We start from the raw sequence: 24,407 nt of genomic DNA, 5'->3' as shown, positions 1-24,407 counted from the left end.
GCTATATACTGACTGTTTCCAAGGCAAAGTTGACTAGCCATCCCCCCAGAAGTTATTCTCCTTCTGACGCAGGGCTTGTAACACGTAGGTGTGCCATTGTAACATCCCAGCAGGACTGTCTCTGTGCTGGCAGACAAATAATTTGGAGTATCCTCAGTCTGGCCTCTCTTCCTCTTAAGGCAACTGAGCAGGAGTTTAGCGGTGAGCTTTACCTCCTGCTGTACTTCAGCACATGCTCATTTTACAGCCTCAGACAACCCTTGTTTTGGTGAGAACTCAGGCTGGCGATGGGGTTAAGAGCTAAACTCTGGGACTTGACTCCAGAGAATTTGGTTAGTTCCTTGACTGGACAATAGACTCAGCTGTAGGCTCCAGATATGTCATTCAAGGTGTAATTCTGTCATCATTCATACATGTCTTGTGCCTGTCAAGATACCATAGCGCATTTGAGCCCTCCAAACAGGACTAACAGGTATGACCTAGTGCCTACAGGAGAGCCTTGACCTCCTGGCTTGGGTGCAAGAAGTCAGGTGGACACCCACACGCAATTTATCCGTCTACAGTGGAGTCACCCACTTGTAAGGAGGCCACCTGAGGCTATTTTAAGAGCCCACAGCTCGTGGACTCAATGGAATCAGTGGGTTTAGGGCAAGACCCATCTCCTCTGTCTCCCAGATTCTCACACCCAGGCAGATAGCACACCTTAAAATCCTTTGGCTGTATTGACTAGCTTTTCCCTGGCTGTTATGGAGACCAGGCAACTAGTTTACATGCTTATAACTGCACTTGTGAAGGCAACTAAAGGTGAGAAGAACCTACTCTATCTCCTTATGCCTTTGCTTTCACCTGTAAAGTGTGGACAGTATTCCCTCCTTTCCCCGTCATTAACTCCCTACACAATTTATGTTCTAAATCTCTCCAGTCAGCGTTTATTTTTGTCCCTTTTTGCAGGTAGCTGGCACAGCAGAGCGGTGGCCTACAGCTACTGTGTCTGGAGATTCAGAAGTTAATCACAGCTGAAGGGAGAGATGCTGACACCATTTGTTAATATGTAGGAAGTTGAATCTCATTGAAATAGCACACCAGAAAATAATCACACTTCTTCTAAAAAAAATTAAACCCTTTTTATTTGTATATTTATTTTTATATATAAAAGAAATAATAAAAAAAAAAGAACACAAACAAAATGCTGATTATGGCAATTCAGTTTTGTCAGCCCCCTCTGCCTGGGCTGCTGCCTCAGATCCACCGGGAGTGAGCAAAGTCCTCCGGTTATAATGTCCTTTTATGATTCCAGAGTTATTGTTCTCATTAAGGATTTGCTTCTGTTTTTGCCTGTTAAGAGACTGTACAAGTCCTAATACAACAGCTGCTAATGAATACTGTCCAGTCAGTTTTCTTGGTTGTAAGATTAAAGGATTTGGTTGAACTCTTCCTAGAAGAAAATATGTTTTGATTTTTCCTTCCTGTTCACTGATACCTTTGACATAAATCTCTCCTCGGTAGTCGAAGGCAAATCCCCGGTCCTTCAGGATCAGATACGTTTCTTCAGGCACTTGTATTCTGTCACTAACACCTGTGCTGTCCATTCGACTTGCTAAATTAACTGTTTTGCCCCAGATATCATATTGGGGTTTCTTAGCACCGATGACTCCTGCTACAACAGAGCCATGGCTAATCCCTATTAAAAAAAAAAAAAAAATAGAGAAGAGACAGACAGTTAGACAAGAATAGCTGAAAAACATATTTGCACTTAAGAACTATAAGAAGCCTCGTTCAGATACGCTTATCTCTAAGCTTAAGGAAGAGGTGTATATACAAAGGAAGTTAGAAAAAAAAAAGCCAGAAAAGCTAGAAGACATGAAAAATTATATCCACAGAGTTATTTTACAGGATGTACATCTCAGTGGAACCGCAGTACTTACATATCATCTGTATTCTGCACGCTATTGCCAAAGCTCCTGCAAACTGATTCTTATGTAGTAGGAAAGATCTCTCTGGAAGGATCTTTCTGGGTCTACACTTGTTGAAGGCTATACAGTCAAGAAATTACATTCTTATGTTCCATGAAGTGAAAATATTATTCTACAAATGCATTGAAAGACTGTATCTTGTAAGATTGATGCATGAATTCAAGACAAGCAATAATATAGAAGAGACTATTTTTTCCTACAGAAGTGATTTAAGAATACATTTAGTGATAGTGAAAGGCACATCTTTGGCAAAAGGATCTTAGCTTTTTAGATTTTTTTTTAAAGAATATTTTTTTAAATTGGTGATAGAAATTATTTCCAAAGACTGTTGCATTCATGCTTTATGAAATCTTTCTTTACAAGTGATCCACACTTACTAAGAGTGGATGCATGTTCCCTGAGAAATCTTGGGAACTTAGAGCTCTCTGTTCAAAACTCTTAGGAAGTGCAGACCACAGATAGTGATGCTGTGACCCTCCATGCTGTGACTGATGAATATACTTCAGCTTTTTTATGGCAGGGTCATCTGTAAAGGCCATGTTTCTTCCAGTTGGTTTTTCGTTTTGGCCAGTGAGCCAATCAGCATGAGAAGCCATCAGGTTTACTGCTGCTACGTGCCATATATTCAGGCCACCTTTTCATGTCCCATCCTATTACCCATCCAGGATATCCCATCCAGGATAATAGGTTCCCCATCGCAACAATTTAGAGCTGCTGCCACCGGTCAGGTCAGAACTGGATTTCAATTTTTGTGTAAAACCAAAGTACTACACACAGGGTTTAGGTTAAGCTACTGTTACACCTTTACTGAAAAAGAATCTGAAACAGGGAGATTAATTAGAGACCGTGCAAGCCAGTATCAAGCTTGAGGTTAGATCTGGGCTGCCCAGTTCACTTTTTTGTGTTATATCTATGGGCTTTTGTCCAGACTTGTTAAAGACAGTAGCTTAATTATGCTACCCATTCACAATTCACTAAAACTTAGAACTCCTGCAGTCCCTAAATCAGGGCCCATATTCTACAAATGGAGTATTTCTTATTTCTAACTTTGCCTGGGATGAAGTACATTTGAAAACAGAGGATACAGTATTCGGTGTCTCTTAAATTGTATGTGTCCTTGCAATGCTCCTGGGGTGCACTTGCAGAGTTTTGCAGACAAAACCCCATTTTAATTCTCATGTTTGAACTGTGCTTACCAATACGGAGTTCAAAGTTGTTAAATGAATGCTTGTTGATCTCCTGTATGCTTTCATTCAGAGCTATGGAGAAGTCAGCCAGAGCACACAAATGCCCCCATTTGTCTTCACATTGCTGAGGAGTAAGTTGTAAATCAATATGTTAGAAAAGTTTTGCATTTGCCCAGCTCCCACCCATCTCTACCAAGTGCCAAGTGTCTGAATTTGGAATTTGTAAGAACAGTTTCAATGTACTAGATCCAAGAGAGGTAGGGTATTATTAATGGTAATGCTTCCCATTTATAGTACAACACTTGTATACCTCGATACAGAGCAGCTTAGCATGAAGTACCAAAGAAAGTAATTTCCTGTCAATAATCTGATGGGCAATCAGGGGAATTAATAAGGCATGTGAAATCTATCTAAGGCTGAGAAAGAAAGTATAGAGAGGATTGAGAAAGCTCAGGTTCAAGGGACAAAAACTAGTGAGAACCAGGGATGACCCATGTAAGCGCGAAGTAGAGCAAAAAAAGTGAAAGATGGAATTGTCCTTTGCTGAAACTGTCACCCAGGAAAAGCACTAATTCCAGTGTTCTCAGGGATGAAATAGTGACAGGAATAACAGGGCAAGCCAGACAGCCTGGGACCAGTTAGTTGGGAGAGAAAAGGCTATTCTGTAGCTCATTAGTCACCTCTGTTTAGAGCAGTCAAGTGACTCCCTGCTCCTTCCCCTCCATTTCCATTCCTACAGGGCAGTCGATATACAGATGGGGACCAGGACTGGGTTTTAGTCTTTCCAGAACACCAACAGAGCAGATGATGGGGCAGGGACTCTCAAGGGAGGACAGGGAACTCCTTAATTGTTTCTTTGAGTAGGCAATAGAGTAAGGAATAGTCGTGGTTTTGGCCTGATAGTGGTACAATGTTGTCTCCTCTATTCTGAAACCAGGTAATTCTTTCAGCAAACAAATTTCCAGTTCATAGGAATGAAGCATTGCAAGCCAACCCTGGGTCATACAGCCCAGCCCTTTGCAATTTTCCTCATCCTCAGCGTTTAATACTGAACATAAGCATCTCCCTGGCATCACTCTGTTCCACTCACACCGTGCTTGGTCCTTGTCCTCAGCCTCATTCAGTTCACAGCATGCCAGCCTCCCTCAGCAGCCCTCACTTCTTAGGTGCTGACAAGATGATAGACATGTATGTATGAAGATAAGTATATTTAAAACATACATAAAAATTCCATTGGGCTATTACAGTTCAAGAAAAAGGATGAGTTAATCAGTCTTGGAAATGCAGTCAAGATCTTCTCCCTTTGTATTTTTACCCACATCAAGAGTCAAAAGAAGTGGTTAGGAGCTGTGTAGCTATAACCAGCTACCTCCCTGATGTTCAGTCCTTCTTTGCCATCTCTGCACAAAATCATTTTGAACTGGAACAAACAAAAATCTCATGCATGTCTAGTTTTGTGGATTTCTAGCTGTCAGCATCACTTGTTACTCTGTAGGTGGGAGATGCTCAGCTAGTTACACTCCACATGTTTTATAATGTATTCTAAACAAACAATGGAAATTTTCTGGTTTATAAAGTTCACACTAATCTGGCTTCTTCTTTGCTGGCAGCTGCCATCAATGTGGGCAGCTCTGATTCCCACTCTGTGGTTGATCTGGGGCAGCACACCCTTTTTTGTGGTGCTCTTCCTTGGGGAGAGGTACCGGTTGCCAAGCAAGACAGATTTCAGCAACAGCCGATTTCTCTCTGGATGTATCTTAGAGCCTCATCTTATTTCTTTGGAGACCCTGTTTCCAGGCATATTCTTGGGTGTAATTATGAATGGATTTCTCTCATCTGACTTATCTGAGGTTTATGGCTGTGACTGTGCATGTGTCCTCTGTGGCTGAATTTTCCCTCAGCTTGGTTTGCAGCTCTGCAAGTAAGGGCAGCGTGCAGCCTTCTGGCTTTGTGATGTTCTTCAATTGAACTGATGGGTCTGCTTTCTTTTTGACATAAGGTTTATCATGCTGTCTGTAGATGTACAGCTACATCATCACAAAAATGTATAAATGCAACCTTACACTTGCATAAGTATGCTGTCAGTTAATAGATCCTCTCTCTTCACAGATCATTGGAAGCTGTCAGGCAGATTCCAGTCTGAGTTCCAGTGGTAACTTTAGAGTATATCCAAAGATATAGATAGACCTGCTCTAGATTCACATCAGTGTGACTGAAAAGAGATTTTTTTTCCTCTCTCTCTCCTACAAACCTAAATTTGAGGAAAGAATTCATATGTTTCTTGTTCCGAGCACAGGATGTCATTTCAATTCATCAAGAAGTGCAACTGTTGTCTGCCAGAAGCCCCAAATTTCTATTTTCTTTTAGCAAACACAGCTCTATGAACATCATAAAGGTAGCAATAATATTCTCTAACATGAATGGTTGGACACACCAAAAGCTTTGCTTCTTAAAGAAAGCTATTCTCTTACCTGTTTTTCAGGTGATAATCCTGACACGGCCATGTATGTGCTGCCAATCGTTTTAATTTTTTCAATATCTTGAAATCTCTCTTCACCTAGTAACTAATACAGATGTGAAAAACCACAGTTACTTCTGAAATTCTTAATGCAAAATGCTTCTACAGATATCAAAACGAATTACTACACTCATGATATCTTCCAGTTGGTCACAGTGCACACCTCATTCTGGGTTCTGGGGCACACTGAGCTGGGACTCTGCAACATCATCTACTTGCAAAGTGCATTCAAGCTAAATTCTGCTGTGCTCTGTAAAGCTGTTTGGTAAATCACGTAAGGGATAATATAAGACATGCATATTCCAGCCTTACTTAAATGCAGATGAGTCCTGTGTTTCCTGAGGTATAATCACGGAAAATTAGTGAAGACCAACTCTCTGTGTGAATATAAGAAGACTTGATCACTTAAAAGTGTTCTTAAATTTGTTTTGGAGGAACTCAGTTTGCAAGTTAACTGCTGCTACAGCAACAATTCAGGTGATGGGACCAATATTAAAGGGAATTCAATCCCTTTAAAATAACCATTTTAACCACCTTATACAGTCAATGGATGGAGGAAGATGCCTCCAAAGAACTTCTATGAGAGATCAAGTCCTCCTGTATCCCATGCTTCCCTTTACTTACTGTCAGACCTAACACTGGTATGTCCATTGGGTTATTCAGTCTGCACTTCTCTTATGTATTTTCCCCTTCTATAAAAAATACAGGGAACCAATGGGAAGCAGTAAACACCTGTATGTTTTTGGGATAGCTATAGGTGATAAGTAGGCATTAAGAACTTGTCAGATTGAGACTCTGCAAGAGGAAGAATAAATTTAGTCTAGCGACTAAAGCACTGAGTGGAGTGGGAGTGACAGTTTGGTCCTTATTCCAAGTCCATATTCACAATTTAACTTAGGTCTTTCCATGAAATAGAAGCCAGAGCCTTCCTTGAGAGACCTAAGCTGAGTTCAGGTTGTGAACTCTATCAATGACGATAGAGCTTTATGTGGGATATGGGCACGTATCACCTCATCACAGGCTTTAAAAATGTGTATTGCTGATGTTAATACCAAAATACCCTGGGAAACTTCACGATAAGCAGTATGGTATCTAATAAATTTACGTATCAATCTGGTTAGGCAGTCCTGGAATAAAAAAAACCCAGTTCACAGAGAAAAGGAATTTCAAACTTTCAGTTCTAAAGGCTCAACTTAGTTGGAATTTAAATGAAAAAAAATTCTTGCTGTGGTCAGACAAAAATTTAATGAAGCATTTCCCCCCTTTTTTATATACTGTCATGCATTCTTTTTCCATCTTGTGGGTTTGAATTTCCTGTCAATTAAAAACTAAAGGGATTATTTCATTCAAAAGGAGAAACATACCAAAGACATAACATGAAATATCCCCTGCCATTGAACTAACCACAGTGTACGTCAGCCGGAGTGCCGGGGTCTTGGAAGCTTTGCTGTTCGTGTACAGATATCGCACCATCTGTCTCTAATGGGAGGCTGCACAGCATTGCGCGCAGGGAATACAAAGCCATATGGTCAATGGCTCGCTTCCAAGCCAGGAAAGTCCAAAAACTTGACCTGCTTCTCATTTTTCTTGAAACCGCCAGAAAAGCCCATTATCTACATATCCCTCCTACAAGGGCAGCTCTTCCAACTGCTCTCTTAAAGATCATTTCTTGTAGCTCTGCTTTTGTGAGTAGTCTGAGAGCACCAGGTGTGTGGGCAAGGGGAGAAAATAGTCTTGGTTAAAACAGCCTATATTTTATTTTCCAGATGGTTGCTGGAAGCAACAACAAACAGCACTGTAATTTAAAATGTATGATAAATATCTAAAAACACTCTTTTTAAGGAAGAAAGGACCTATTGGCTGTGAGGCAATTTAGAAGAAATAATCTCAGATTATCTTTTTTCTTGTCATTCATTATTGTTTCCAAATCTCTATTTTTTTTTCCTGCTTTATCCTGTCTGTTAGGTAGCTTCTTTCCTTCTTCAAATAATGGTTTATTTACCAATTACTTTCTTCACTGCATGACAGGATGATGGATTTTGATACTGGGGAAAGATATTCCAACTCAGTCCTAAATCAGCTGCTATTTGTTATGACATTTTAAATAGGCTTGCTAATTTACCAAGATAGTCCAGGGAACATTTTCAAACACTGGAATGTGGTTGGTATCTGAAAAGCAACTAATGGCTCAATGCTGCAATTCATGTACAGCCAAGGTTATATGGAGGTCAGACCCTGGGATATACACATGCAATGAAACATACACAAAGTAGTACAAAAAAGAATGTTCCGCGACATGGCATACAGCTACAAGTAATCATCAAAGTCTGAAAGCAGGATCCTGTGTTCTGGCAAAACCTCTATTTGTGGCAACATAATATATTAAAATCTGTTGCCATAAACACTGTGTAAATCACTGCAGGATAAAGAAACTGAGGGGAAAAACCTGCCCATGAACTAGAAAGCTCTTATTAAAGCACAAATCCCAACTGTAACATCACTAAGATACATAAATGATAGATTAAAAAGGCTAGAAAGAATATTACATTTAAAAAAGCAAAATTCCTTCAAGACTCATAATCTTCAGCAGAAATGTTCCAATATTATTTTTTTGGTGCAATATCCCTAAGAATGGGAGTTTAGCCCTGTAAGTGTCTTTAGACTACAGTCATATAAAAAATGGGTAATTATAAAGGTAGATTTGCGATGTTCATGGGGGTTTTTTTTGATGTATGAACTGTTCCTGTCAGCACTCCTGTGCTTGGGTACAAAATAGGAAATTATATATAACTGTATTCTATAATGATGCTATATGTCAAATTAAAAAAAAATCTCCTTTTTTGATCCAGAAATCAACACCTCCCATTCTGCCTCAGTTGACAGGAAGCCTGGATAATTTGGAAACCAACAGATTTGTGAGCCATCACGGAAAAAAACCCTGAGTAAAACCTGTGCTTTGAGTCAATCACCTACTCCCCAAGCCTGACTTTTGGACCAGGTTCCCCCAGCTTCCTAAGAAAGACCCAGTCACAGCCTGACCCCTCTGTGGGCTTCTACCCCATGCAGTTGTTGGTGGCATGTTCTGTTCCACCGTTCACTATTTTTTGTTTGACTGGCTTTGTCTCCCTAACATAGATCCATTACCTGGAAAACAAAATAACGGATCTGGAGTGTAAGCCTTATGTTTTGTAGTAACAAGGAAACTCCTCTAAAAAGGAGAAAGAAATAACCCAGATCTCCTTCTCATGTACCTATCACATTTTCCAAACCAGGTCAATTTGTATTTTTACCACTGCTTTCATTCAGAAATATCTTCCTGGCCCTATGGACAGAGCATCCCTACTATCCCAGATAATCCCTATTATCTATGTAAGGAAGGGAGGGGACTCACAGAGTAGAATCTGATCTGAGATTAGGAAGTCTAGTCAATTGTCTAAACCTAGATGTCTAGTGTCATCTAAAGCATGCTTCCCTGAAAAACCTCCAACGGTTTGCTCCAGAACAGCATGAGTGCTAAGGCTTCTACATTTGGGTATCTTTACAGAGGTGTTCACATGATGCTGAAAAGCAAAGTTTTCTGAGGGCTAACAGATCTGCTCTGCTCTCAAGCTGCACATCTGCATTTTGCTTCCAGAGCTGTATTGAGACAGCAGGCAATCTTGGCAAGACACGTCATGAAAAACAAGGAATTGTGACACCATGTATTGTCAGTCAATAGTTACATGGAAACATTACTGACCCTGAAACATCATACCTGAAATGACTTCTGGTTCCTTTTCCATGGGTAGGATTACTCGCTTGTTCTGCCTGGCATATCACCCTTCAGATTGCTTAGACAAAATAAACTAATGGATGACCGTGCTGGAAATAGCTTAGCAGTCAGCAGGGGATTACGTAATTTCATTTACTACCCATACCAACAACATACCTATTATTCAACTAAACATGTCTGGGACATAATACAGTCCCTAATTAGGTCCTTATTAATTACAGAGCAGGTGTTAGGGGCCTGAATGTAATATTGTGTTAGGGCTTTTGATGAAAACCTTGTCTTCAGTAATTGCCACAGTGGCAATGGAATTTTGTTGTGAAGATTATATGAACGTGCATGACAAAATATTTTAAAATAATTCATGGCCATAGGCTTTGCATTAAGTTTGAGCCATAATCATTTTAATCAGATCTGGAAAGAAAAACAAAACTCTTAATCAAGAAGCATGCTGACAGCTGTGCAAGATCTCAGAGATAAGAAGCAGGTATTTATACCCACAGGGAAAGCAGTGCAGGAGCTTAGCACGTTACAGAGCTCTTCTCATAGGAGAGTAGTTTTTTCTACTAAAATGTGCAAGGATGAATCCCCTGTGAATTCTTCTATTTCCCACTAATAATTTTAGTATCTGACCAATTATATGGATAAACTTTCAATTTTATTATCTCTCAGAGTTTGGTAACCTTAACCCTGGTCTAGTTTTATGAGCTACCACTCTATGAACATTTCCCATGCACATGCCCAGGATGAGGAAGGATGAAAGTGCAGTAAAGACCCTGATCTGGGTTCATATTTAGGTTCTAGCTTCTGCCATGGGAACAGGTATCTTTATTTTCAAAACAGTTCAGGAAAGTCAATTACCCCTTTCTGCCTTTGTTTTCCACTTATGAAATGAAGATAACATAACTGCCACCAGAGGAGCAAATTGAAAATAAATTTCTCAAAACTTGTGAGAGGTCTTAGGTACTTGCTGCTCAGGATGGAATGAAAAAAAAAAAAAATTATTTCCTAATCTTTTTTTCTCAGTCGCATGCCTTCCACTTTCATCTTTTCCTCCAGTACCTTCCTCTGAAGCCCTTGGAGATACTTGCTCTTCAAAGAAAAAAAACAAACCAAAACAAAAACTCTAGGCTACATCCTCAAAGAGAGATAGTTGTTTAAAGTAGGACTGAGTTAGAACTAAAAAAAATAAAAAAAAAAAAAAAAAAGGACACTGGTTCTTAAATCTTCATTCATCTGTATTCTAAACCCTGGAGAGGTCTCAATTCTGCCAATACTTTAGTTTTCTGGAAAAACATCTTCTGTATGATTAATCTATAGACAAAATCCTGGTCCAGATGCAAAGACTAAGTATGTCTTCTTGTTTTCCCTTAAAAACTCAGCCTTTTGCACCCTGATTATGCTTTTTGAGTTGAGACCCTAAATGGTAAAAGATGTTGTCTTTTTTCAGACCACAATCTAAGTGGAGTCTTTTCCTTCTCTGTTTTAGACAATTGCTCTATCGTTACATAGCTCATGTGGGATGTGAGATCCAGATCCAGCTCCTTTTGAGGGAACAAATTCTGTTTTCTTGAACTGCGTCTTAATTTTAAGCTGACAAGACACTTATCACTTCTCCAGTTGATACTCTACCACAATACAGAAATGAATTAAAAATTCCTTGTGATAAACAGAGATTAAACAGAACATGGGTTTCTTGGGTAGGATTTTTTACTGTTTCTCAATGATTTCCTGCTATCCATGTGCCTTCTCCCCTGCTGTCCAGTTTAGTACTAATCTTGCCTTGCTCAGCAGAATTCTGGAATCATGAAAAGGATGTCTTTTTCCCAATTTCTCTTTAAATAAGTTCCAAAACCAGAGTCACAGACCAATGATACCACCACCACCTAGCCCTTTCCCCTCCCCTTTTCTGTCTGGACCATTCCAGTCTGGCACACAGATCCAACCTCACTGTTAAGTAGAGATGGCTCAGTTTCTCCTTCTATCACTTGGGGACCTTAGGAGAGCTACACACTCCTGCAAACTGCTTGCAGTGTATAGGTTAAAACTCCCGATGCTAGGTAATTTTGGCTTTACTTCTTCACCCTTCCTAGTTTTAAAGTTTTTTCAAAGCTCTTTGTCGGTCTATCCTTTGTCCCCTTTCTTAATTCCTCTTGGGTTCATTGCAGGACACGATACCACCTGTCTAAGTGTCCTTACTAACTAGTTGGCAGAGTATACAACACCAAGTACGCAACTTGCTCCTGACTCCCTCTTCACTTCCCATGTTTTCCTTGCTTCCACCTGGCAATAGCTACAGTGGCGTCCTGATTTTTCTTCTCCTGTTTATCTTATCCCCTCCTCAGCTTCCTTTCTGAAATTAACTGGACAAGATACCTAAAGAAATTATTTTTCCTTTCCATGTCCTTTCCATTTTATTTTATTTTTAGCTTTCCTTTCACCTCTGAATTCCTCAGTAACACATGCAGCTTTACTTCTTTTACCTCTGTATAATATACCTGACCAGACAAGTCCGCTCAGTTAATATGTCACCACTTTTCATTCTCTACCCAACATTTGCTCCTGAGCTGTGTGCTTCACATTTAACATGACACTGTTTTACCTTTAACATTCACTGAGTCCATTCAACTAATGTCTTCAAAATAACATCTTTGTCTGTTTGGATTTAGACCACTGCTTTCCAGAACTGTTGCAAATAACTTCATCCTCCTTTCTTCTACAGAACTAAGGCATGTTCTACTTCAAGATACACTGGAGTAGATTGTCCTTTTATTTATGCATGTTTATACTCAAGTAACTATTGATTTCAGTCTCTATCTCACTAGGTCATTCAGACCAAATCTTGGCAAGACTAAGTGCAAAAAAGCAAAATAAACAATTGTAACTGGAGTAAAAAAATCAGACAATTATTGGAAGCGGAATAGTTACTAACTTTGATAATTTAGGATGACATATTTGTTATTTAGGAACTCATTGTTTAAGAACTATCAGATTTTCTCTTGTAGCTGGTATTACCTCATCAAAGTCTGCAATGATTTCATTCAGCAAACGCAGACATTCTACTCCTTGGTTATTCATCTCAGTCTGGGAATAGAAGTCAGCAAATCCAGGAATAGAAGCAAACATCACACCAACAGCATCATAGGACTGAGAGTATAATTCCTAAAAGAACAATGAAGAAAAATGTGTTGAGGTGGTAATATAGGGAAGAGAACATAACTGGCTGCAATTAAGATAGGTTTCTTATTTTTTCCATGCATAACATGTTAATATCTGAGGTTAGCATTAGTGTATTAAGTGTTAGCCAAGTTCAACAGCAGGAGGCTGACGGCTCTCACATTTTTTTTATCACAGATTATATGCGGGGTTTGCCCTTTTTTTGAAAGCCTACTCTTTCTGTTTCTGAAGTCAGGGGGCTACACCAGCAAAAATGTAATAGAATTTTTCATTTTGATTTATATGGGGAACCACTTGAAGAAATGAAGGTTTCATTTGCAAGTACAAATACCAGAGAATCAAACACTGTTAGGCAGGTAAAAGGAACCTAATGTTTATTATTTATTATTGTTTAAGTCTGTCTCATAAATGTTTGCAGTTGACAATGTATTTCTAAATTTGTTGATTAATAGGGGTCAGATAGAACCATTTAAAATGTCTAATATGGCCTCTTTGTAAAGAGTCCTCTCAGCTACCACATTTTCTGGTGGATAATTGATACTTCACACTACCACAGCTCTTTACCAGTTTGTTTATTCACAGGTTTTCAAAGAGCCCTTACTCTGTGGTAAACTGTAGTTCTCCTAAGATGACTATTGAGCTATTTGGTTGCCTGGCTCTGGGAGAGGTTCCTGTTATTAGGGTTTGAAAGGAGGGAGAAACAGAAGTGAGCGTGATAATGGAGTTACTGGGGACAGAAAGCAGCTTATAAGAGATCGAACACAGGACACTATTAGGATAAAGTATGCTCTGGGATAAGCTTCCACTTACATTATTCATATAATTCACTCTGGTGCTGAATGACAGATTTATTTATGGATGGGTTCTTGTCATTCATTATATATGTGAAAATGCAGTCAGTTCTTTTCTGAACCCAAACACATTTTTAGGAACAAAATTAATTTCAACTTTAAAAATGCCATGGACAGAGGCCCCCACAACTCCTGTTATGCTTTTCTAGTGACTAATATACCACAACCATATGCATTCTCTTTTGTTTAATTTTTTTCTAGCTTCAAGTTCTTTAGTTTTACCCAATGGCAGATATTTCATTTCCGTTTTGGGACTTCCCTTATGACATTCTGACCTGGAGTAGTTGCTTCTCAATGTTCTTAGTGTACTTTAGAAAATTTTAGATCTTTGGTCTCATGATGAAAGGACTTACTGCTGGATGCCATACACCTGATGTGAACACCTCAGGCTCCTCTTCTTCCTTCAGCCTGCTTCTCCCTAGAAAAGCATCCTGAACCCCTGCCCTGCACTTTGTTATGCTGCTAATGCTGCTACTTCTCTAGACTCTTTAACAATGTGTCCTACAGTAAAAGTGGGAAAATTCTGCTAGTTTCCAAAGACACTGCAAAGCTTTGATAGAGAAAAAAAACCAATTGATTCCCTCCCTGCCCTTACACTTTCTTTCAGTGATGAACATCTGCAGGGTCAGGGAAGCAATACTCTAAGGACACTCTTATTCCCTTTCATAAGTATAGAAAAAAGTAATACACACATTAGTTCATGGATGCTTATGGAAGACTAGACAGTGTGTGCTAGGAGAAGCTTATATACACACAGACATACTCTTTCCTCAGATCACGAAGATAGAAAACAACTGGCTGAGCCTTCAGCTGCTCCATTTTTCTATTTTTGGTAAGAGGCATCAAGACAGAAATAATACATCCATGAGAAAACGCTTACAGTACACATTTGGGAATTCATTTTTTGAGAGCAGAGAAATTAACTTAATGGCCAGACATGAACTGCAGGATTGATTGTACTGAAATCTGGTAGATGTTACAGCCAGCCGGCTCATGCATAAATCATCCCCAAGTATAGTCACTCTGGAAATTGCCTTACAAAAAGCAGGGGTGGTGGAATTTAATTCAGTGGCAAATTATTGAAGCATCAGCAGTGATCCATGGGGCATCTGTTTGTTTCTGAAGATCATTATGCATGTGAGTGTATGTGAATGAATGTGTAAGAGAGGACATGTATTTCCTGAAAAATCCATAATGCAGATATACCAGAACACACTCGTAGTTGGTATCAGGGTCTGCTCCATTTGCAATGAAGAATTTTAACCTAGTTGCTTTCACACACACATTTTCTCATCTACAGAACAGTGGTTTTATGGCACTTTAATACCCACAGAGTGTAAAATTCCTCAAGAGGCTGATTTCTAAAGTGCCTTTTCTTGTAGCTTCTCACTATAGCATCTTTCCCTAGGTGATATTTGAAATCACATCTTCAGAACACAGTGTTTCCTCATTGTGCAGTCTAATTCATCTGGCTACATCTATTTCCAAAATGTACAATTAGAAAAGGGTAGCCTTGATTCCTGTTTGCTGCACAATGAATAGATAGGTCAGTGCTGGCAGCCTGAACCTTGTAACATTTGTAAACTCTTCATTATAAAAGATCATTCCAACATTACATGAGAAAATTCCAATTTCATCATACAATAGCCTTTATTCACAGATAATATTATAATACACATTTGACTTAGTTCAGATGAGGAGTAAGTGCTTACTGCTGCTTTCAGGAACAAATTCTGGACTTGACTTTATCCCTTCAGCAACTTCTCTTTAAACTCTGTCTTAGGAATATCCAGAGACTCCATTATTAAGCTATTCTTTCTGTACTACAAAAACTCTTTAGGAACATATCCACAAACTATGTTTCTGAAATGGGTGTTTTGTTAACTGCCCCAAAGAAGCAATTCAGGGGCAATATGAAATGGCAAAAATGTTTCCATGGGTCTGAAGATGCGAGAGGATCAGGTGTGTTGCAGTGTGTTGCAAAGATTCCTTCCATAATAACAGGCAGGGCTGTAATAATACTTCTGCGACACTGGTCTATCTTAAGGTGGCACAGACATTCTGTTAAATTCACGTATCTTTTTTTAGGAATACTAGATTTTCATAGACTCATAGGTTGCAAGGGACCTATGAAGGTCATCTAATATAGTTCCCACTCAAAGCAGGGCCAATTAGGTCAAGTCTCTCATGACCTTGCTCAGTTGACGGTTGAATAACTCCAAGACTGGAGATTTCACAACATCTCTGATCCCCGATGCAATGACCACTTTTCCAAGGATTTTTTTCCCTTGTATCTAACTGTCGTGGTTTAACCCCAGCCAGCAACTAAGCACCACGCAGCCGCTCACTCACTCCCCCCCCATCCAGTGGGATGGGGGAGAAAATCAGGAAAAGAAGTAAAACTCCTGGGTTGAGATAAGAACGATTTAATAGAACAGAAAAGAAGAGACTAATAATGATAATGATAACACTAATAAAATGACAACAGTAGTAATAAAAGGATTGAAATGTACAAATGATGCACAGGGCAATCGCTCACCACCCGCCGACCGACACCCAGCCAGTCCCCCAAGCGGCGAATCCCTGCCCCCCCACTTCCCAGTTCCTAAACTCGATGTGATGTCCCATGGTCTGGAATACACTGTTGGCCAGTTTGGGTCAGGTGCCCTGGCTGGGCATGAGAAGCTGAAAAATCCTTGACTGTAGTCTAAACACTGCTGAGCAACAACTGAAAACATCAGTGTTATCAACATTCTTCACATACTGAACTCAAAACATAGCACTGTACCAGCTACTAGGAAGACAGCTAACTACATCCCAGCTGAAACCAGGACACTAACTGAGATTTTTCTTCCTGCAACTTGTGTCATTGTCTCTTGTCCTTCCACTTGCACATCAGAAAAGAGTTTGACTCTGTCTTCTCTATAAACACCCATTAGGTAGTTGAAGACAATGATGAGATGCTCTTTCAGCCTTTTCCTCTTAAGGCTGAATGAACCCAGTTCTCTCAGCCTCTCCTCATATGCCATGTGCCCCAATCCCCTGATCATCTTGGTGGCCCTCCGCTAGACTTGTTCTTCTAGTAGGTCCATGTGTCTCCTACCGGTGAGCCTGAACCTGGAAACAGCACTCCAGATGTGGTCCTAGAAGTGCAGAACCCTTTACTTTAAAACATGAACATTTTTTAATGTGGATCAGATACAAAATGTTGGCAGTATTTGTGTAATGAATCCTATTGAGATCTAAGTTCTAACAATTTCCAAATGGATCTGCTTTTCTTTTGCTAATTCGACAAAAGTATCAGAAATAAACCCAATACATACTTCATTATCCCGATCCTTCTCCAGGAAGTGACGAGCAACATGGCTGGGTAAAATATTCCGTAACATATTTTCATTGTGCTCCCTTAACTCCTTCATTTCATTGATTTCTTCTTTTGCTTGAACACGCCACAGAAAATCCAGCCTTGCTGTGTATTCAAGCTGTAGTTCCAGAAAGAAAAAAAGGCAAAAATAAAAGCTGACAAGATAAGAGTAGAGATTGTATTGTCATCCTGGCAGGCTGCTTGTGCCATGTAACCGCCTTCAGTGCTGCTGAAGATCTTTGACTAAAAGAATTTGAATCAATTGCCAGAAAAAAAGAGATTATTTCTTTGCCCTGTGTATGGTAAGTGTCTCAGAGGAATCTTGGGCAAAATAATATTTGTCATATTACTGCCATGGTCAGTGGCTAGAAAATGTCACAAAATTATTTTCCTTTTAAGCACCTCTTTATTAGTTAGATAATGGAGTCAGACAGGAGATAAGGTATTGGAAAATATTGATATTGGTATGAAATAAATATGTTCCACTTTTCATATGTGTTTTCAAATGAAATAGGTTTCATATTTGTGAGGCTTGAGATGCTCTAACCAGAGATAATAATAATCAAACACCCAGCAGAGAAGTGCATTATGCCAGGAAATAGATGAATTTTACAATTGGGAGACATCAAATGGTTTGCCAAAAGGTGCTGGGATTAAGGAAGTGGTTGGGGTATAATTCATGTACTAAGCTGAAATAAAGGGCAAGCCTGCAGTGGGTGGGAGTGACCAAGATGGGGTTCAGGCATTGTTTAGTGACTCATCTTGCTCACATTTTTTGTCACTAGCAGTGACCAATGGCAAACTCTTCAGAAGAAAATGCAAAGCACCTTGCAAGGGGGCTTACAGGTTGACTGTACTCCAGGGAGATTTCCTTCCTAAAAGCTAAAAGTGACCCTGGCTTGATATAAACTTCGAAAGGTTGTATGCAATTTAGCAGTGATTTACTTGCCCTCTGGATGCTCTTGACACCTTCATAAACAATATCTTTTCCAGTTCTAGTATTTTGATGTTCCATGTTTGAACTATTAATTCCCTAAATTAACGGCACCAAAAAAACCTGTCAGAAAAAAGTATTTTTAAATTTTTTTTGTCAACATTTTTCAGTTTCTTTCCCCCTTCCTTTTGTGCTAGAAGGCAGAGCCCATATCAGATCATAACTGACTTTTATCTCTACCAGCTGACTGAGAAGGCAACATTGACTGTAATTTTGCAAGGTGTTCTAAAGATGTTTTACAGATTGGCTTGGAGCAGGAGCTGCTGGTGGATTCTGAGTTCTTTGATGCTTCAGATATTTAATGTTGCTACAATAAGAGCTTTGCAAAAAACGAATACAGTTTTTCACAGCTAATTTTTTATGCTGCTGTACATGAAAATTTCACATCTCTAAACCTAGCTTAGAATATTAGCAGCTAATCTTTACATTGTAGATAGTGTCATTCTGGTTATTTACAATCACACTGTAACATGAAATATTTTTCTTCCATCCTCAGTGGACAACTGAGACGACACTGTCAGTTCAGAGATAAAAGGGTGTGCTACATATGAGGTCTGAAAATAGAAAATTTTAAGAAGATGCTTTGCTAAGTTCTGATATTTGTTAAAACTAAGAAAATCATAGGGTTGGGGTTTGGATTTATTTTTTGATTGTGTAAAGAAATGTTCCCGGGCTTAGTGGTGCCAGTAAAAATGACTGTCTGCAACATAAATCTTGGAATGTCCAGGTTTTTTTGCCCTGATATGCAGCTCTACAAAACACCCCTAATTTCAATAGTGAGTGAAGAAAATAGAGAAGATGTATTATACAGAAGGCCTAACACTACCTATGTCCTCTAAATGGTGTACAACCCAACTGCTCTGCAGACAATTGCCACATGCAAGGTAAGCACCAGGTAAGGATCAGCATTTGAAGGACAACATACTCTTCCTTAAAGAATAAGAAAAGAGTATTTACATCCCAAAGGGACACTTTCAACTACCGAAACCACTCAAAAACTCCAGATAAAACAAGCAAATATCCTTTCTTCACTACACTAAAATCTGAATATAGAAAAGGTAAAGAAGAGTCCTGAAGCATAATACCAGAATTAGGTATGTCTCCCCCTCTCTTTTTCTCTTTCAATTAGAACAATGTCCTCTTTGCATTTCCTCATTCCTCCCCTTTTTCCCAAGCATGAAGAAGGTTCAGAGGGTCATGACTGTTGCAGAAAAATTGCTGTGTAGGGATGTCAGTCCTTCCTCCCTTCCCACAAGGTTCTGCAGAGCCAAGCTGCAGCCCTGCCATCCAGAGGTTATCAGGTACACAGCTGTCTGTGCCTGCCCTGTCAGGGTTCAAATCTTCCTTTGTACCAAAGAGCCCCAGAAGCAGAGGAGCAAACCAGTCAGTCAACACTTGCCTACACCAGAACACTCATCTGGTGTAGGCACCATCTACTCTCAGATCTACAATCTAAAAGAAACCAGAGAGGATTTCGCCCTCTGTTTTATAATGCATCTTTTTCGGTCTAATTGGGGTGAAGGGAGAGGAAGGATTGAGTCTGCTGTAGGTAGTTTTATTCTCTCTTTGCAATTGTTAAGACCTTCCCTTTTAAAGCCATGGCAGAAGGTTTCACTCGGGGTTAATAAGCTATTTATACTGTGTGTTTTCACTAGAGATACATTTCTAGTAGAGAAGACTGTATATGGTATTGTGTTTTGATAGGATTTCAAGGGATAGTTTATGTCCATACAAAATGTTCTACTTAACTCATTAAAAAGATAAAGCAGTAAATGAAGACATTTTACAACAGAGTAAGTTTAGCCTCAAAATTATCCACAACACTTCTTTCATGTGCTTTTTTTTTTCACGTTTAGTTTGCAGAAACACTGCTGTAAAATACATATTACTCATGTTAAAAAGATGTGCTTCTATATGAAATTGGATTTCTAATAGGGAATTAGTCTATTTAGCCTGATGTCATGTAATAGTAACACAACTACTTTTAATTACAGGTTTAGCACAAGAGACTCTTGAGATTTATTGGCTGAAGTGCATGTAAGATTTTAAGAATGCCCTGAGTCTAATTAGGCAGTCTCACACAACTTTTTCTTGAATCTCACTTAAAATTCTGTGTAGAAAAGTGGGGATTAACTTCAAATCACAATGGATAGAGAACAGTAGTTAGTTGTTCAGAAATTAAAGGCCCATGAATTTAACCTTACAAAAGTAATCTTTTTTGTAAATCCACCTAGAATGAGGCAAGTTTTAAGCTATTCTACTTCAGAATACTTTTGCAGTTTGTGAGAAGCAAAGCTGTGCTGGAGAACGGCTTTATTGGACTTACTGTGCTCCCCATCAATTCAGACTATTGAAGAGATTTTTTTTTTTAATGCGCTCTGGATGAAATTTTTATATATTTTTTAGTTGGCATTTATACAGAGGCCTTTAGGTTAACTCTATAATAAGAAATTAAACAATACAAGGAAATGTTCCTGGGCACTGCCAATGGGTATTGTTAAATTGACAGAGTGGCCCTATGAATCATTTGGGAGAACGTGCAGGAGTTAGCATGTCTCAGGGACCGTTTCCAATGGTAGTTTGAGTGCAGCCATCCTCTTTTATGGAACAAGGAATATTAATAAAATGGAAAAAGGCTGTGCTGTGCTAACAGGCTTCTGCACTGGAAAATACTCTTAAACACCCCAGATCAGGCTTTTGTAGAAGACAGACATTTACACTCAGAATTGTGATCCTAAAGATCATTGAATGGATTCTGCCTAATCCTTGCTCTACCTAAACTCGTTTAGTGTTTTCTTTCTTCGTACTTGCTCTCACTTTAGACAATTTCCAACCCTTAGATTTGTATCTTTGCATATGTTAAGAATCATTGGGAATATTATATGGTTTATCATGAATCTGTTATGTTCAGTTCTTATTTGTTGTATATTTTTCCTATACGGGCTTTATGTCTTGGTAAAGATATGTCAAAGTACATTGTATTCCATCAAACTTAAATCTGGGCACAAAGCGCATTTCATCTCCTGCTTCCCCTACTCACTCACTCCTCATTTCCTCAAAAAAAAGATAAAAAGGAAGAAAATTACTAGAATTTTTACGTGTTGCCTTCTTTTTGATCTCCTATGGAAAGAACAGAGCCTGTAGGTACTTGCACAACTTATAAAGTTATTGTAGTATTGTAATAAAGTGTATAATACTGTGTTATTCATCACAGCAACATTCCTCTCTCATTGCCTCACTCAAATTAGGATTGAGAAATGCTGGTATTAATCAGCCTGATGCTTTTGAAGGGAAAATCTTTAAGCAAGTTGAACATGAAGGACAATGTCTAAAGGCATTTGTGGTTGCTGCTTCCTTTGATGCAGTGGTCCCGTTTGCCTTTATGTGAACAGAAACTGCCTAAAATCAGCATGTTTGGCATGCAGCAGCCTAGAGGTTGCCAACCAGAAGTGCTGTGGAGAAAACACCCTGCTTTAGGTTGTTTTTACTCGATGCATTTGTTGTTTTAAATCTTAATTTGTCATACTTTACTCTCCCTGTGCACTGTGTATGGATTCTTGAAATACCCAGTTTCGCAGTTCCTCCTTGAGGATATCAGCCTAAAGCTCTGAGGCCCCTAAATCCTGGTTATGATCTAGGTCTATGTGAAAGGATTCTTGCAAGTGGTCCATGAACCAAAGAAGTTACCATTGGTGCTTAGCCACAAATTTTTCTCATTTCCTTAAATCTTTTGCATTTCTCTATGAACATACAAAACTACTCTAAAGCATGGGAGTTTTATTATTTACTGTTTGTTATTCCCTTTCTTCATTTTGGTTTTATGCTTCCTCAAGTGCACCGATGCAGTCAGATGCCACTGGAATTGTACCTGTACCTAAGATAAATGAAGTCCCATTTGTTCCTTCAGTTTCTATTAGAAAATGCAATATAACTTGCATATTGCTGAATAGAATATTGCACATGTTCCTTAAGAATGCTAGGCAGTGTCAGGTGTGGGCTCTCTTTAGTCAGATTCTGCATATTGTTTATTAAATTGTTAAAGGTCATATGCTCAAGTGGATAAAAAGGCAGTTGGTATTTTGAAGTAATTATTGTCACATCCTGTAATTGCAAGTGATATAGGGAATGGTTAAAGCAAATGTTTGCATTACCTGTTGGCCGTGATAAAATACAGCTAAAAGGAACATTGCCATCAGTAGTAAAGATGCCTCCTTTGTACCCAGGAAGTCTGTGCTGGAAAAAAAATCCAAAGTAAAGTACAGTTATTGATTTGTCAACATTGCACTTGTTCAGAAGTTTTATTTCATAATGCACCCTGGTACTTTTTGTTGTTCTTTAAAAAAATCCCCTGTATTTGAAAATTTAACTTAGCAATAATTAGTTCAAGAAAACAGGAGTGTAATTGGAATGCTCACTGTTTGGAGACAAATGTATGAAATAATTAAATTGTAGCCTACAGTAGGTCTACAGAAGGTGATGATCTTTCTCTTTCAAATGCGTGTCAGTCAGTCTCTTTTCCTGGGAGCCTGGTAAATAACCATGAACACCACAGCCCCTGTGCAGGACAGGAGGTGACATCTGGATGGGGAAAGGTTGAGGCTGGAGCTGGGAAAGGGAAAATTCCAGACTGTGAAAGTAAAAGCCCAGTGCATGGGCCTAGAGATAAAAGATGAACCCCAAGGCAGGTGCTGAAAGTTAAATATGCCCCAATTGTGAGAAAGGTTTGGAGAAGATGACAGGTGAGTTAAGGAAGAAGATGCGGATCAAGGGGGCATCAAAAAAATGGCAAACAGTAACTAGGACTGGTTTTGCTGAGTCACAAAGAGAAGCACAGAGAAGAAATGTCTGCCTCTGACAGGGGAAGTGAAGGAAACTCTTGCAGACAGTAGGGAAGCAAAGAAGAGGAGCCAAGAAGGTACTGGCTGTATGAAATCTGCTGTATGAAATCACTGAGGTGCTGTGTGTGGAGCATGAAGAAAGTGTGACAAAATAAGGTGGAAAGGGGTCCAAAGCAATTAAATGGGGTTTCAGATATGAGGAGAAATTACAGTTATGTGGAAAGATGACAAAACTGAAGAAAATTAGTATCTCTGTAATACCAGGAGGTTTTGGAAAGGCATGTTTCCCAGGGGAAAAGACATCAAAGAAGAGGTTGTGGAACTGGTAGGGCCAATCTTATAGTAAATCAAAAGGGAGAAAGAACTAAATTTGGAGGCAAATTGAACATGGATACTTGGCAATTATTTTGTTGAAGAGAGGTGAGGAAAGATGAGAAAATAGCTAAGAGGTGCTTAAAGCTTGAAGTTGTGAAAAAAGTTAATAAAGGAGTGAACAAGGAGAAGAAGTTGGAAGACACTTTGGGACAATCTTCTGTCTGCCTTGAGATCTAAAAATAAAGTGAAGTCAAGACCCTGAATCTATTTTCCATAGCAATTTTGAAAAAAAGATCAGGTGATATTTGTCAGAGAAGGACTCCTATGATGGAGAAATTAGAGAGAGAAAGAGCAGAGCTTGATGGAGACTAAAATGAAAGGAAACTTTCTTGTGAGAGAGCTAACTGAACTGACTTTGTGGGTCTCATGAAGAATTTACTGTGAGGAAATGTACCACTATGGAATGAATCATCCATATAGAGCAAAAGACCGGAAGGAAACATCTTTGACATCTGCAAATATTTTGGCATTCAAATGTTTCACATTTTGAAGTTGTCTGAAATACAAGCTCCCAAAGATTTCATTCCAGAAGGACCCCTTGTACACTGGCTAAAGGCAACAGCCTCAAAGGTCTTAGTTGTGAACTCATCTGTTATTGGATATTGTGGTAATGTAGCTATAGCCACAAATATATGAGCTAGATGAGTTTTGTAGGGAGTTGCAAAACCTTTTATTCAACTAATTGGTATAACTAAGAAAACAGACACATTTCTGGGCACACAGCTTTGAACCTCGTGCTCCCTAATGTCAGAGCTGAAGTTCAGATCCTTGTCCTGAGTGCTCAGCATCTCAGCTGAGCTCCCTATGTCCTGGACTGTGGGGAACAAGAAATAGAAACTACTCTAAATTCTCTAAGATTTTCACACAAGGGAGAATCTTTCTTTGTCGTGCTTGATTAGTGACAAAAATTAAAGACAATGATTATGTTTTCTACTTATAGTTACTTAGCCAAAGTGCTGATTACTGCCATTTGTCATATTTTCTGGAGCCTGCTGTGAATATGCTATATGTCATATTAGTCTGTAGGATGATAACTGGCATTAGGAAAAGGAATTGCATCCCAAATCTTTAGTACCTTGCTACTGTAGGAAGCTAGCAAGGAAAGATATGCTTGCAGAGCCTTACTATGTGTAAAGATGTGGCTGTTGTGAGAACTAATTGCACTGCAAACCCATGCTTTTCTGTCATTCTGAGGATCTTCATCTGGCATGCACTTACAAACACAAGCAACTGCAATACTAAATTGGTCAAGTATCAAAGATTGAAGAAGTGTTTTTCTCAATGAGCTAAATCACTGGTGCTCTAGATTCAGTTATTGCAAAGCTTAGTGCACTGAGTCTGCAAATTACTGTGGCTATTCT

At 39.1% G+C, this 24,407-nt stretch overlaps 1 protein-coding gene across 1 annotated transcript in view; it reads right to left on the bottom strand.

Moving 5' to 3' along the window:
- Positions 1–1,105: 1,105 nt before the first annotated feature.
- Positions 1,106–24,407, bottom strand: part of ADCY8 (adenylate cyclase 8 (brain)) — a 131,872-nt gene continuing 108,570 nt past the window's right edge. The window contains 6 exon segments of the mRNA XM_010576916.1: positions 1,106–1,681; positions 3,170–3,284; positions 5,632–5,724; positions 12,463–12,609; positions 16,799–16,957; positions 21,985–22,066. Coding sequence (XP_010575218.1) covers positions 1,194–1,681; positions 3,170–3,284; positions 5,632–5,724; positions 12,463–12,609; positions 16,799–16,957; positions 21,985–22,066 — 1,084 coding nt within the window. The 3' untranslated portion in view covers positions 1,106–1,193.

Source organism: Haliaeetus leucocephalus, unplaced genomic scaffold, assembly GCF_000737465.1.
Source record: "Haliaeetus leucocephalus isolate CR32 unplaced genomic scaffold, Haliaeetus_leucocephalus-4.0 Scaffold555, whole genome shotgun sequence".
Lineage (NCBI taxonomy): Eukaryota > Metazoa > Chordata > Aves > Accipitriformes > Accipitridae > Haliaeetus > Haliaeetus leucocephalus.
This window is presented reverse-complemented; position numbering and strand designations above follow the sequence as displayed.